Source organism: Staurois parvus, unplaced genomic scaffold, assembly GCF_062004578.1.
Source record: "Staurois parvus isolate SC_StPar_1 unplaced genomic scaffold, SC_StPar_1.0 ptg000715l, whole genome shotgun sequence".
Taxonomy (NCBI): domain Eukaryota; kingdom Metazoa; phylum Chordata; class Amphibia; order Anura; family Ranidae; genus Staurois; species Staurois parvus.
Genome location: NW_028318511.1, coordinates 5,079,647 through 5,093,367, shown reverse-complemented (window position 1 = coordinate 5,093,367; position 13,721 = coordinate 5,079,647). Strand labels below are relative to the sequence as shown.

The 13,721-nt window shown below is 38.4% G+C and overlaps 1 protein-coding gene across 1 annotated transcript in view; it reads left to right on the top strand.

The window, feature by feature from the left end:
• LOC149445624 (uncharacterized) overlaps nucleotides 1-13,721 on the top strand; it is a 114,638-nt gene that overhangs the window by 91,483 nt on the left and 9,434 nt on the right. The window contains exons 40-47 of the mRNA XM_089653507.1: nucleotides 368-572; nucleotides 1,217-1,392; nucleotides 1,818-1,887; nucleotides 3,295-3,407; nucleotides 4,911-4,942; nucleotides 5,658-5,835; nucleotides 7,972-8,076; nucleotides 12,319-12,359. Of these exons, the coding sequence (XP_089509633.1) occupies nucleotides 368-572; nucleotides 1,217-1,392; nucleotides 1,818-1,887; nucleotides 3,295-3,407; nucleotides 4,911-4,942; nucleotides 5,658-5,835; nucleotides 7,972-8,076; nucleotides 12,319-12,359 (920 nt within the window). The remainder of the gene's footprint in view (nucleotides 1-367; nucleotides 573-1,216; nucleotides 1,393-1,817; nucleotides 1,888-3,294; nucleotides 3,408-4,910; nucleotides 4,943-5,657; nucleotides 5,836-7,971; nucleotides 8,077-12,318; nucleotides 12,360-13,721) is intronic.

Sequence of the window (13,721 nt, the reverse complement as noted above, 5' to 3'; positions counted from 1 at the left end):
TGGGTTTTAGTGAAGAAATGTTCCTGCTAATGCACCCAAGAAGAAGTATACTTATTTACTTATATTAGGGTAACCAAAGGATTACTTTAGGGCCCGTTCGGACTTGTCTGGTGAATTGCGTTACCACACATTTGTTAACGTACATTGAGTTAAGGAAGCCTATTAATTTAGTTTTTGATTTTTTGATTATTGATTAACTATTACTTTATTGCATGCTTTTGTAGTCTTGTATACCTTATATGGGAACTGGATGATAGAATACACATAACTACAGAAAATGTAAAATAAAGGATGGGCTTACAGATACGGTTATGTATGCATAATTCCCGTTCCCAGTTTTCATTTATGTTATTTTGTTCATATGCAGGTACTTGCAGTAATGACCAAACAGATGATTGCAGAACAAGCAGTGGAGAGGTTGTTTCAAGCTGTGCAGCTATGGCTGATACCTGGATTGTGCATGACCCAAATAAGCCCACATGTGATCAACATAAGCCTACACAACCCACTCCAACCACGAAACCGTCTGTTGTCTGCCCACCATCACCATTGTGTGAACTCATAATGGGACCGTAAGCATTTACAATCTGCAATTCTCTTTGTAGATGTGTCAGAACAAATGGCTGTTTTTTCCTCTAAATATATTACTTAATATAGTTAAAATGAGTTATCTCACCAAATTGTTATAGACCTTTATGTGTCATAGTGCAAAGTGCACATAATCTACAGATGCCATATGAACATTTTAGATATAATTTTCTGTCTTGGTGACAGTGGTCTCCTTGACAAATTAAAAGGGATAATCTACCCAAGGGACACACAGTGATGAGATTTGTTTTTTTATTATTCAGCCTCTGCTCAAGGAGTAGTTGAAACTATTTAGCTTTATGAATGGAGCCTAGCACAAGAGTCGCTCCCCCCCTTCATACTCATTAGAAAATTGATTACTAATAAGTATTGCTGTTTCAATATTTCCTCTCAGTTATTTATCTGATAGGGAGCCAAGCTCTATGAATAATGCTGGACTTGTTTTCAAATTAAATTTCTGAGAGGCCAAAATTATAGTGCAATAATATAGTATTTATCTTTAGATATTGCATGTCTACAGGCAGACAAAAAAGAAGAGTTACATTTCCCTTGCATAGTTATAGAAAATGTTTTACTGGTCAATGAGAATGTAATTGTCTTTTTTCTTGTGTTCCTTCTCCCTTAAAAGAATTTTTCAGAAATGCCATAACACAATCCCACCAAATGATTACTACCAAGCCTGTGTTTTTGATAGCTGCCATGGTGCCAGTTCCAACATGCCATGCACCAGTTTGCAGCACTATGCTCTGCTCTGTGGAGATCAGGGAATTTGTATTGACTGGAGAAGCCAAGCTTCTGAATGTTGTAAGTTTCTTTTTGAATGCTTTATTTGTGTAACTTGTTATACTCAGATGTGGACTTAAAATGTTGAATAAAATTGTGTGCCAAAAAGATAAGGTAGATGCAGATGCTTCACTTAGTAGATAAAAAGGTATTTAACTTCCTTACTATGTCACAAGATTATAGACAAAGATTAAATTGCAGCATGTTATGGATGGAATATAATAGCATATAGTTAACACAGTGTAGGAAATGTAGAAATATCAAAATAGTAGGGGGTGCATAAATCAGATAAACACTGTGGTACTCCCTAACTATTGGAAGAGATAGTCAAATCAAAATGCAAACTGTTTACTCAGTTAAGAACGCAAGCAACAGTTCAGTACTGTCCCAGCATTAATACATTTGACAACACAGACAACTTAAATATGTTATTGCTTATCATTTAGCCATGGAGTGTCCTTCTCACCAAGTCTACAACGCATGTGGTTCAGCTGTACTGAGAACTTGCCAGACCATGTAAGTGTATATGTACTGAATGCCTAGTCAACTTATGATCATTGTACAAGGATGATGAGCTTGGAACACTGCATTAAATTACAACAATGATGAGTGCGGCTAACAGATTTGGAGGGTGGTAGACTGGGGCTAACGTGACAGAGGAAAATACATGTTAAATCAGGTTCTAGGTCAGATATAATTTAATCACTGCAAATAGCTCTGGAACTGAAGTACACATGAAACAGACGAACAAAAATGGTCAGTGTTGCCAGCCAGTGATGGATGATGCCCACTGAACTGCAAAGGACTGAAAGAGTCTGGTCTTTCTGAGCAGTTTTTGCAGTGCAGACAACTTCCGTTCTGCTCCTGTTGTGATTGCCTTGCTGGCAGCTACTACAGACAAGAGACAAGGGCATATCCAGGGGAAAGAAAGTACAGTAAACACTGATGATGAGGACACAAGTGATACTCAAGAGATATCATACAGGGTGAGCTACATGGAAAGCAGGGGATAGTAATGAGCTAGGTGGCAGTACAGAGAATAGAGGTGCAAGACAATAAACAATGCTGACCAAATAAAACTCATAGTTAGACAGGAGACACAAATTAATATAAAAACTATCTAGATTGCAGGGCCCTGGGGAACTAGAGAAAAAGCTGAGATCAAGGAGACCAAGGTAAAAACACCTTATTTTGACAGAAGCAGAGAATATACAGGGGCCTTCTGCAGGGATAGTGAAGGTACAAATAACCAGGAAGTTTCTGGGAGATCAGAAAAATGTATACAATGGAGTACCAGGTGGTGACATAATGTAAAGCTGGTTACACACTGGCCAACAATTGGCTGGTTCACCTAATCTGTGAATTGTGGGGAGGGGGGTGCAGGAGAGTCTTCCCCCATTGTCATAACAGCAGGAAAGATCGCACATCACTTGTGTTGGTACGACAATCCTGCTGTGCAGATACTAAAACACAGCTGTAGAAAGAAAAGAATTGAACAGATCTTGGGTTCAAACCATGTGAGAATCCAATGTCACCACTATGTTAAAAACAATGCCTTATCGATGTACTTAGCAAACATGGAAGGGTGAAAACAATCACCATCTAAAGATTGTTCTTCCAGTATTTGCAAAGCTATGGAAAGCAAGGTATTTGGGTTGGGTTTATGAGCTATGCTGTCCATTTAGTTGCAGTCCAGGTTTTCTATATGTACATGACACTATAGCACTACTGACAAATAAAATGGTCTTTTTCTTTTTATATAAAAACATTGTTATTTAGATAAACACAGTCATACATGTACATGTATGTATATGTATGCACATACTGTGTTTATTTTAAATGGCACCTTAATGCTCTAAACTGTGATGCAGTGGGCCACTGCACAGAACTATTAATTTAATCCTAATACATGTTATCTTCCAGTCCAGAAGAACAATCATTAATGAAGGATGATAAACGTGTGACTGAAGGATGTTTCTGCCCTGGGGGTACAATGCCATTCAGCCCTGCACTGGATGTTTGTGTATCTACATGTGGTAAGTAGTCATGGTCTGTCAAAGGGCATCTAAATGCACAGCAATGTTGAGATATACAAAATAAGGGGGAAATATTCTCTTATATGCCACAAATCTTCTATAATATTATGAATATCCAAGACTACCTTATCCACAGGGTGACAACAGTGCAGTGTAGTTTCATTGCAGAAGGAACAATGTTGTTGCCCTGTTAAAAAAAAAGAAGTAATGGATCTACTGGCATGATCAACAGGTAATAAAACTAACTATGTTGCAATGGAGTACTCATAAAAACAAAAACTGCTGTGCTAAATAATGACAGACTTCATTATGTAGTTGACAGACTACTGTCATATTTCATATTGCCCATAGTTACAGTTTGAGTATTATCCCCCCACCCATTCTTCTAATATTCACCTTCTCTTCACTACCCCACTGTATGTCCACCAGATTAATGTGATGAAACTCTCTTTAAACCCCAAATTGTACTTGTAGGAGCATATACAGAGTTAAGGATCCCTGCCCCATGACAACTCTCAGGCTTTGCAATTAGTTTTTGAGGCAACCAATGATGCATTATGGTAGGAAGGGGATTGAGTCATATGCTCCTTCATTTACAAAAGTGCCAGATATTTGTGTTAGCTCGGGTGAATTAACATAGGAGTGGGAGAGCAAAGCTGAGTATAAGCAGTAGGGTCGATGAAGAGAGGCGGTTGCTTTGCCTTGCTTGCCCTCCCTCACCAATGATAGACCCTACAGATATTTTATTTAGCATGCTCCTATTATTCAGAGAGACACAATTCATATACGTGATCCGTTGTTGCTGTAGATTTGTAGTTCTTAGGGATAGTCTGCACAAGGCAGAATAACTGTCAAGAAGCTGCAGGCCCATCCAGGGATGCTATGACAGCAACACTGGATTATGTAAAATGTGAATGATTATTTGAGTAAGTGTTCCATCTTTCAGACAGCCTTTAGCTCAGTAGTATTTTTGTATAGCATTAATTAGGTCACATAACTATTGTATCTGCTGCCTGTTTGGAGCATAGCAAAGCTTAGCTGAGTTGCTTCCAATCAGCAAAAGCACTATCCTTTGTTATTCACACATAAAAAGGTACATGTAAGAGTGGAAGTTTCACTTATGACAACCAATCAGATGTGCACTTCAATTTCATCACTTTAACTTGTAAATTATCATTGGCTGCTAAATAGTACCCCACCTACCTAAGCATTCTCTGTATTTGGTTACAATATTATAAAACATTACAATAAGAAGGAATAGTAAGCACCTCAAGTCAAAGAACAGTAAGTGTGATACCCTACATGAACAAATTGGAGTAGTCACAGAGGGTATAGGACAATGGGCAGAGGCGGAACTTATGGTTCCCTCAAATAAATAATACTTCATTTTTAATGAAGTAATCATTAGAAAATCTTTCTTCCCTGGCCTTCATTTATTACCTGATGATCAATTTGACAGAAACTGAAGGAATGGTTATGAATCTAACAGAGTCTTTCTTTCAGGATGCGTTGGACCTGACAGGATACCACGGAAGGTATGTCCTAGTATGGATCAAATTTTTTTCTCTTGTGCTTTTCTGATATTAACACTAAAGCTTACATTGCTTGTATAGCATAGTGCCAAAGCTGCTTGTATCATTCTCCTGCTTCCCAAAGTATTTCTGTCTAATAAGACAGTTTTAATGCCTTTCCAAATCACATTTTCTATCTAAATCATTGATCTGTTTTCAAGCCTGAGTGACTGGCGACCAAGACCCTAGTCTGTTCTGCTACAATTGGGTATTCATCCTATTTAAATGGAAATTAATTAATCTTCAAATTAGCTTTTCTGGTTCTGTTCTGTTTTAGGTTTTTTTTGCATTTTAATTACAAAAAAATAGAAGTGTATTATCTCTGCATACAAAATACTAGTGCTACCAATTAGGCTAAAGAGTTTTAAGTTGATTTAGTGCTGTATTCATGGGTGTGTAGGAATTTAAGATTGACAATTCTTATCGCTGCATCATTCTACCTAATCTGGAGACAATATGCTGTAGAGGGCTAATTACTTTTGTGCTCATATCTCAATTTGATTGCTGTATGAAGAAAAAAAACTTGGGAAGTACAGCTTGATTGAAGCTCATAATGTCATTGAATTTGTGTACAACTACTCTAAAATAGGTTATTGTTCCTTGCCTTTTTGCCACCACATAACGGTACCCTAGAATCTCTAGTGGAATCTAAATTACTAACAAGAGTTTTCCTGCACAGTTTGGAGAAGAGTTCCAGTCTGACTGCCAGAAATGTGTTTGCAGAGAAGGTGGCAGTGGCATCATTTGCCAGAAACGCCAGTGTTCCAAGGTGAAACCCATCAAGTGTGATCTGGAAGGTTTCTATGCTGATACTCAGATCAATCCTTTGGACCCCTGCTGCAATGCATCTGTGTGCAGTAAGTGTTGTGTACATCTTGTTTTGTTGTTACTATAAGGTGATGTTCACACAGGCACTAAAAAGGTTTGCTTGGTACACAATTCCAAGTTCTAGTATGTGATTTGGTCTCCTTACCTAAGACTACATATGAAAGGGTGTAGTCAGTTATTTGGCTTAGTACACAACTATACATCTATGGTGCCTAATGTCACATTGAAATGTTCAAATGCTGCATTCAATACATGGCATACCACTCCAGAGGGGATAGTTGATTGCCATACTTCCACCTACACACTCTCCACTGGGACAGAATTGAAAGCCAGGTAGAATGGTAAGCAAAGCAATAACACTTTGCATTGTTTTTCTATGTAAAATGGAAACATGATAACGCAACATTATAAACTTGAGAAAACTGCAACAATTTTCTGCAGATAAAATTGCCTTTTATTTTAATCTGCCAGAAAACATTAAAATAATTAGTATCTTTTGTTACTATATATGCCCATACCTCCTCCCCAGCGTATCTATACTAAGTATGTTGAAGGCCGGAAAGAGGCTCATCTGCTAAGATACATTGCAAACCTTTGGTGCTTTGCTATGTTGGATGCACTGTAATCCAGCTCAATGTTATATAGGGTGTGGGCAGAAAAACATAACTGTTCACAGTCAGATTCAAGTATACAAACTAGCTACTTTCCAAATGCCATGATTAAAGAGTAACTCCACTTTTGCTGACAAAAAAAAAACATTCCCCTCTGAGTAATCAATGTATATTGCAAGGATTTTAACAAACTTTGTTGCAGGTTTCTACCTTTTGTTATTCTTAAAATTTAGCTCTTTGTTTGTCTGTGCCCATGTCTAAAGTGAATCTGTACGGGAGTGGTCTCATAATTATTAGTTAGCTGCTGCACCTTCAGGGATCCAATGAGGAAAATGCAGGGTCTTGTATCTCAGTGCAGACTTCTGGGAAAATCAGTAAGCCAATCACACAAGCAGGAAATAACATTTCTGGGGGAGTTCTGTACACTGTCTGAGTACAGAATGCATCCAGGTAGCCATATTGCATTGCATTTTACAGAAGATTACAGCTCTGCAAAATGAAAGGAAAGATAATTTCTAATAACATTCAATTACAATTGGATATGCTATATTAGGTTTTTTTATTTGCTAATTGTTTTCACCATGAAAGTGGAGTTACACCTTAAAGTTGGCTTTTGATATGTATATTTAGGCAGATTAGCAGCTTCTCATTTGAATATACAGTGTGTGTGCATTTTTTTTCATTTTATATACAGTATACATCCATGTGTAATAGTGACATTTAATACAAAAGTCCAAAGAAAAATAAAATGTGGATTTGTGAGAGAAAACTGTAGAATTAAAATTGCACTCCGTCATCCAGCTGTCTAAATTCTGCAGTTCTTGTGACAGCTTGGTCACCTCTTCACCATCCCTGTGTGGTGAGGATTGTCCTACTGACAGCCAAGGGTCCAGTACTTGGCATAGGGAGAAGGGAGGTAGGCTGCCCGTAGTTTTTACAAATCACATCTTTGACAATGCAGGTCTCTGGATTAGGACAAGGTGGTGACTGTAATTTAGAAGCTGTATTAAAAATGTAATGAGCTTCCATTTAACTACACTTTCTTAATAGATACAAATGTAAATGCCTGCTCCCCTTTACTGGTAGTTTAAATACTGTAAAAAGAATTAAAAAAATAAGTGAGTTTATAATTTATCTTTTTGCTCCTTGTAAGGACTGCTTGTAAGGACTGATCACACATAGCTTGTTGACATGCAGAAATTGTAGAGACATAAATGATTTATGTAGTCATTCTGTTCATAGCTGTAGAGCTGTGTCTAAAGCATACATAGACCATTTACCTTCTGAGTCTAAGCAAATCATATTGAACATGACAGAGTACCATTACAAAATAGACTTCCATTGATAGCTGTTATCACTGTACAGTCTTACTTTGTAAAAGCTAAGAGAAAAGTCGATATACACAATTAGAAGAACACATATAAGTTTTATTGACTCCATTTTTATTAGTTGAGGCCCTACTAAAGGCTGACAATCAATAAATAAACAATCTGAAAATCCATGGAAAGGGAACTTGGGCCATTTCTCTATGAACTATTTTGTTTTCATTAACAGAATGTGATCCCAACAAATGCTCAACCAATCCTCCTATCTGTGACCTTGGCTATGAAGCTACTGGGGACATACCAGAGGGACACTGCTGTACTGTATATACTTGTGGTAAGTTCAAGTGCAACTTATGTTGTAAACTGAATATGTATAAAAAGAATGTTGAAAATAGGAAGCAGATATTACTGCAGAGAGACAAGGAGGATTATAAAACTAATAGGGTTTAGGAATGGCTGAATCCGATTTTTTCACAACAGAGATGACAACTGATTCTCCAATTGATTCTCTCCAGAAGTAACTGTCAGGATATTAGAGATAAATCTACAGCTTCCTTTATGGTGTCTTTTGATTCATCACTGATGGGTTCCACTGCTTCTTGTTTTTTACTGGGAGTCTGTGCCCCGAGAGTAGACAATGTAGGAGAGGCTGCAAGCACTGGGGACATAGAAACAACTGGCACAGTGACCCCGGGGAAAAACCAGGTTACAGACATCATGTCGGACGTGCATATTGTACACAATATTTCAGCTGTAAGATTGAACTATCTGTTTTGAATAAAGGATTGGATTTTTGTCCTAAAGCAAGGATGAACACTTTATTCCTAAACAGGATTATATCAACTTTATAAAAAATTGTCTTAAATAATTATTTCTTGGACACCCTTTATCATCAACAGTTTCTGTATCTTCCTTGTCTAGACGATCATTTGGTATACAAAGTAAAAGCTATGTGTTACCACTGACATCTTGCAGTTGATTTGTTTATAAGAAAGGTGGAGGCGGATGTCTCCTTGTTTGTTGCAGGCAGGGCTAAGAATGGACACATACTTTACCTAGGAATTGTACTAGAGAACAAATACTAGCTTTACACTGTCTATCTGCTTGGTGAGATATTATTATCAAACCAGCAGATAAGGGAGGTTCTATTTTCTATTATTGTGATAAATATGTTTGATTATGTGAAGGAAGTTATTAGACAATTATCTGATAATATTGTGTATTCTCCTGTACAGATTAGCCCCATTGTTATGGTACAAAACATTTTAAAGCATATAACTAAGGTTTTAAATCATGATATTATTGATAATGAAACTAATACATATTTTATTCTGAAATATCCTGTTAAACTGATTTTTTTTTAGATCCTTCCTAAAATATATAAGGATTCTATACATCCGACTGGGAGACACATAGGGGTTTATTTACTAAAGCTGGAGAGTGCAAAATCAGACTCACTTCTGCATAGAAACCAATCAGCTTCCAGGTTTCATTGCCAAAGCTTCATTGAACAAGCTGAGGTTAGAAGCTGATTGGTTTCTATGCAGAAGGGAGTCTGATTTTGGACTCTCCAGCTTTAGTAAATAAACCCCATAGTGGCTGTCATGAAATCAGCATGTGCTCCTGTAGCAGAGATATCTAAATAGGAATTTTTCTCCTACAGGGTACATTATATATACAGAATACAGCTGATTTTGTTTTACAGCATCCCTGTCACTTTTGACCCCACTCCGAAATCCCAAACCCTGCTGACACCACCATATGCTTCTGGCCAGAGTAAACTCTCTCAAAATTACCAGAAAATAGACTCACACAAGTTAGAGTGAACAGACACTGTGTTTTTATTAGAGTTGAGTATGAGCACAGTAAAGAAGCACAAAATTATAGGCATGCATATAATAAAACTTATCTCTCTTAGTAAGTCACTGAAGATTTACCCCCCTTCCTGACCAGGCCATTTTTTGCGTTACGACTCTGCATTACTTTAACTGACAATTGCGCAGTCATGCAATGCTGCACACAAATTAAATTTATGTCCTTTTCAGCCTTGTCCTTATGTCCTTTCTGATCATCAACTTATAGCAGGACTGCGATGTTGCGGTGGACATTTTTACACTCACTGACACTTTGTGGGAACCAGTGATACTAAGGGCTCGTTCACACTTGACTGTTTTACCAACTCTTGCCAAACGCCCCTATAGCGCTTGGCAAGCGTTGGTCCGGCGTTTGCAGAGCGTCTTTCAACGCTTGGCAAACGCTCCACAAACTCCGCATGCAAGGTTCAGCGGCGGTTGCTAGGCATTTTCCGAGTGTTAAAAACACCCTACAAACGCCTATAATGAAGTTTGAATGGTGTTACCGCTGCGCGAACGCCCCACAACCGCGTCGCAACCGCACCGCAAACGCCGGCCGAGCGTTTGCGGAGCGGCACTATAGACTAGAATAGTAGGCTTCATTGCCTCCTGACTCAACCAGAGGCGTCCGTTTTGCTGCGATGCGACGCTAACGCTCCTGTTAGAACAGCACCATGTGGTGCAATGTGCAGAATTGACCGAGGCGTTTGGGAAGCGGTAAAAACGCTTCCCAAATGCCTTTCTACCACCTGCACACAACGCTAGTGTGAACGTAGCCTAATACAGTGATCAGTGCTTGGCCTGCAGAGGGCGGACACTGAAGCAGGCTCTGATGACTGGATTATGCTGGAGATGTGTTTACTAGTAGGCCGGGTGAACTAGGCCTCATCATACTGTATGTAACTTGTGAACAATGTCAGTAACTAGATAGAGAATTGTTGATGCAAGAGAATGTCAGTTATAACTTAATTGGCTGGAAATATGGACTCTCTCACATGATCTGTGGCATCGTCCCAGTCACTGATATTCTTGCTGTAGATGGGGGCCCCCAGCAGCCTGGCGGTTCCTCCTTCAGAGTTCGTTAGTGACTGTAGCACTCTGGATCACTGGCCGACTGCTTAGCTCTCCAGATCCTTTGGCGATGTCAGTGGTCGGCTATTCCTCCCACTTATTCCGCTCTTTCACTTCAACCTGGTCCTGTCCCCCGGTATTCTGCACAACTTTCTCCTCACACCTTCCTTCCAGATCTCTCCCAGCTCTCTTCCTGCCCCTGTTCCTGTGCTTGTATATTTATATGCCTCTACCCACATGTTACCTCCCCTGGGAAATCTAGTCCCCTAATTCACTGCCCTCCAACAAAGTTCTGCGATTCAGCTTACAACATCCATAAAGCTTTTCACCATAGTATGTGCCACTGAGTTGCAGGACACTACCACCTTGTGTCTCCTTTAGCATCCTGCAGTCTGAATATTAGCAGGGTGTTACATATGAAAAATATTGCAAGCTAGTCATTTGAGACATATGTATCTAGTTTTCATACTAATATCCCACATGATTTGGGTATAGTTTTATGTCAATGGCTTCTTGTGGCATCTAACTTGTATAGTTGTGCCGAGATTGAGTTCCTTATGGATTTATTGAGGTTGATTTTGAAAAATAATAATTTTCTCTTTAAGGATTAACATTTTTCAGGTACGAGGTGCCTCGATGGGTTCACATGTTTGCCCTTCATATGTTAATTTTGTTTATGAATATGACTGAGATTTCTTATATATTCCCTAATGTTTAATTTCTAGATTATTGCTTATATTGATATCACTTTATTGGCAATATTTCTGCAGTATGGGGTGGTGACAGCTAGTCCTTACATGTATTTGCTAAATATCTAAATAGTTTGGTTTTGAATTTCTAAATTCACATGACGTGATAAAGTTTCTATTCCTTTTCTCGATACATGGATATCAGAAAAGGGAGAGAAATGGATAAGTGATTCGTATACTAAACCATCTGACCATAATAAATTGCTTCACTTTACTAGTTTTCACCTGTCGGGTGTGTTTAAATCAATACCACACAATAAATTTTTGCTGGTTAAGAAAGTTGTTACAGACGAAGACCTAATAGATCAAATGTTAGGTGAAATGGAGAGTACCGGTAAATTGAATACTAGGGGATATTCACTCACTAATCTTAGAAGAGAACCGTCTCAGTTGCCGATGGTAGATAGATGGTAATGATAACAGCTTGCGGCTTCACAGCCGGGTGCCCTCTGCGCATGCGTGAGGTGTGCTGAGCATCCTGATTTGTCTGGCAGTCTTCTGGGACCTGTGAAGTGTCTCAGAAGACTACAGGAGGAAGGAGGGGGGCCGAACTTCCTGCTCACTTTTGCATGGTGAACTGATCCAGAAGTGGGAGTGGGTACCTGTCAAAACCAGGTATCTGCTCCCAACTCCCCCCAAAAATGGCAGTGGAGGCAAACAAGTGGAGCTTTCACTTTTGGATGGAACTCCACTTTAAGCTCTGTAATCTTGTTTGTGCGTATTCCTACCCTGAGAAAGGACGTCCAATCTGAATACGTGCATTGTAATGGAGCACTGATACTGATTTTATGCACATTGTGATTACTTTGAACAAAGAAGATGGAGTGCAGCAACCCTGGACTTACTATTGATATATACTGCATCTAAATATATGTTTTCTTTATTTGCTCTGTTCTTTTGCAGTGAGGAAGAAGGTCTGTGTGCATGAACAGGCAGAATACTTGGTAAGAACAAAAATAAAACACCTGTAGATAATATAAACCACAGGATAAGACTGATATGGTGTATATTACATGTGTCACAAAAACTGACAGCAAAAACCATTTCAAACCAGCAGTGTTTACCATTCTAACACAAGAGCTCATAGCAAAACCACAGTACTGGACATAGCGCCCTTGTGCCAGAATAATTCTTGTCCACCCCATTCAACTACTACCCAAATATAAACTAATGATATCTAATCATGATAGATAGATAGATAGATAGATAGATAGATAGATAGATAGATAGATAGATAGATAGATAGATAGATATAGACAGAGTAGCCAATGTGATACTCCTATGATTTATTAGGATGCAATTAGTGTCAGACAAAGAAATCCCTCATTCCCTGCCATTTCAGTTGATCAATTGGGTTAATAAATTACTGGTTTTTACCCAATTAATGAACTGAAATGGTATGTTTTATTATTCATATTCTCACATATGTGTGAAGTTTTCATATATTGATTATCTGTTCAATGCTACCTGACATAATGTTTAATGCATCCAATACTCCTTGCTATTTGGTGTTAACTATGACCCCGATATTGATATTAAGATGTCCCTATGCTTTTCCTAACCCTGCTGAAGGGTGTTTTTGGACCCCCAAAGCACATTGGCTATGTTTTGGATTGTCCCCCTGACTTTTATTGAAATAAAGTTGTATCTGGACCTCTTAGCAGAGGTGTGGAGCTTCAGTTTCCATTTCTGTTTCAAAGCTCCATTGCAGTAGTGAGCTTTAGATACATTCATATATTGATATATACTATATTGCCAAAAGTATTTGGATGCCTGTCTTTACACGCACATGAACTTTACTGGCATCACACTTGAATTCACTGAGCTCCTGAGAGCGACCCATTCTTTCACAAAAGTTTGTAGAAGCAGTCTGCATGCTAGGTGCTTGATTTTAGATACCTGTGGCCATGGAGGTAATTGGAACTCCTGATTCCAGTGATTTGCAGGGGTGTTCCAATACTTTTGGCAATACAGTATATGTATATATATATATATATTTGCTGATCTTGGAAAATTGGACCTCTTTAGTAAGCAGGCATGTAATTTAGTATAAAAATAAAGCACATGTTTCACATTGGGACTGTTTTCTAAACAATAAAGTGTGGTATCTACATCCTAGACTACATTATAATATATGATATGATCTCATCTGGAAGCCTCTGATTATCTGTACATATTCCCAATGAATTAAAACCCTCATTGAACACAGAAGCTGTAGGTTTAGGTTCCTAATGCACAGTCTACAGTTGGCATCATTATATGCACAGTATGTGCAATGCTACCATGATTATTTAATCACTCTAAGC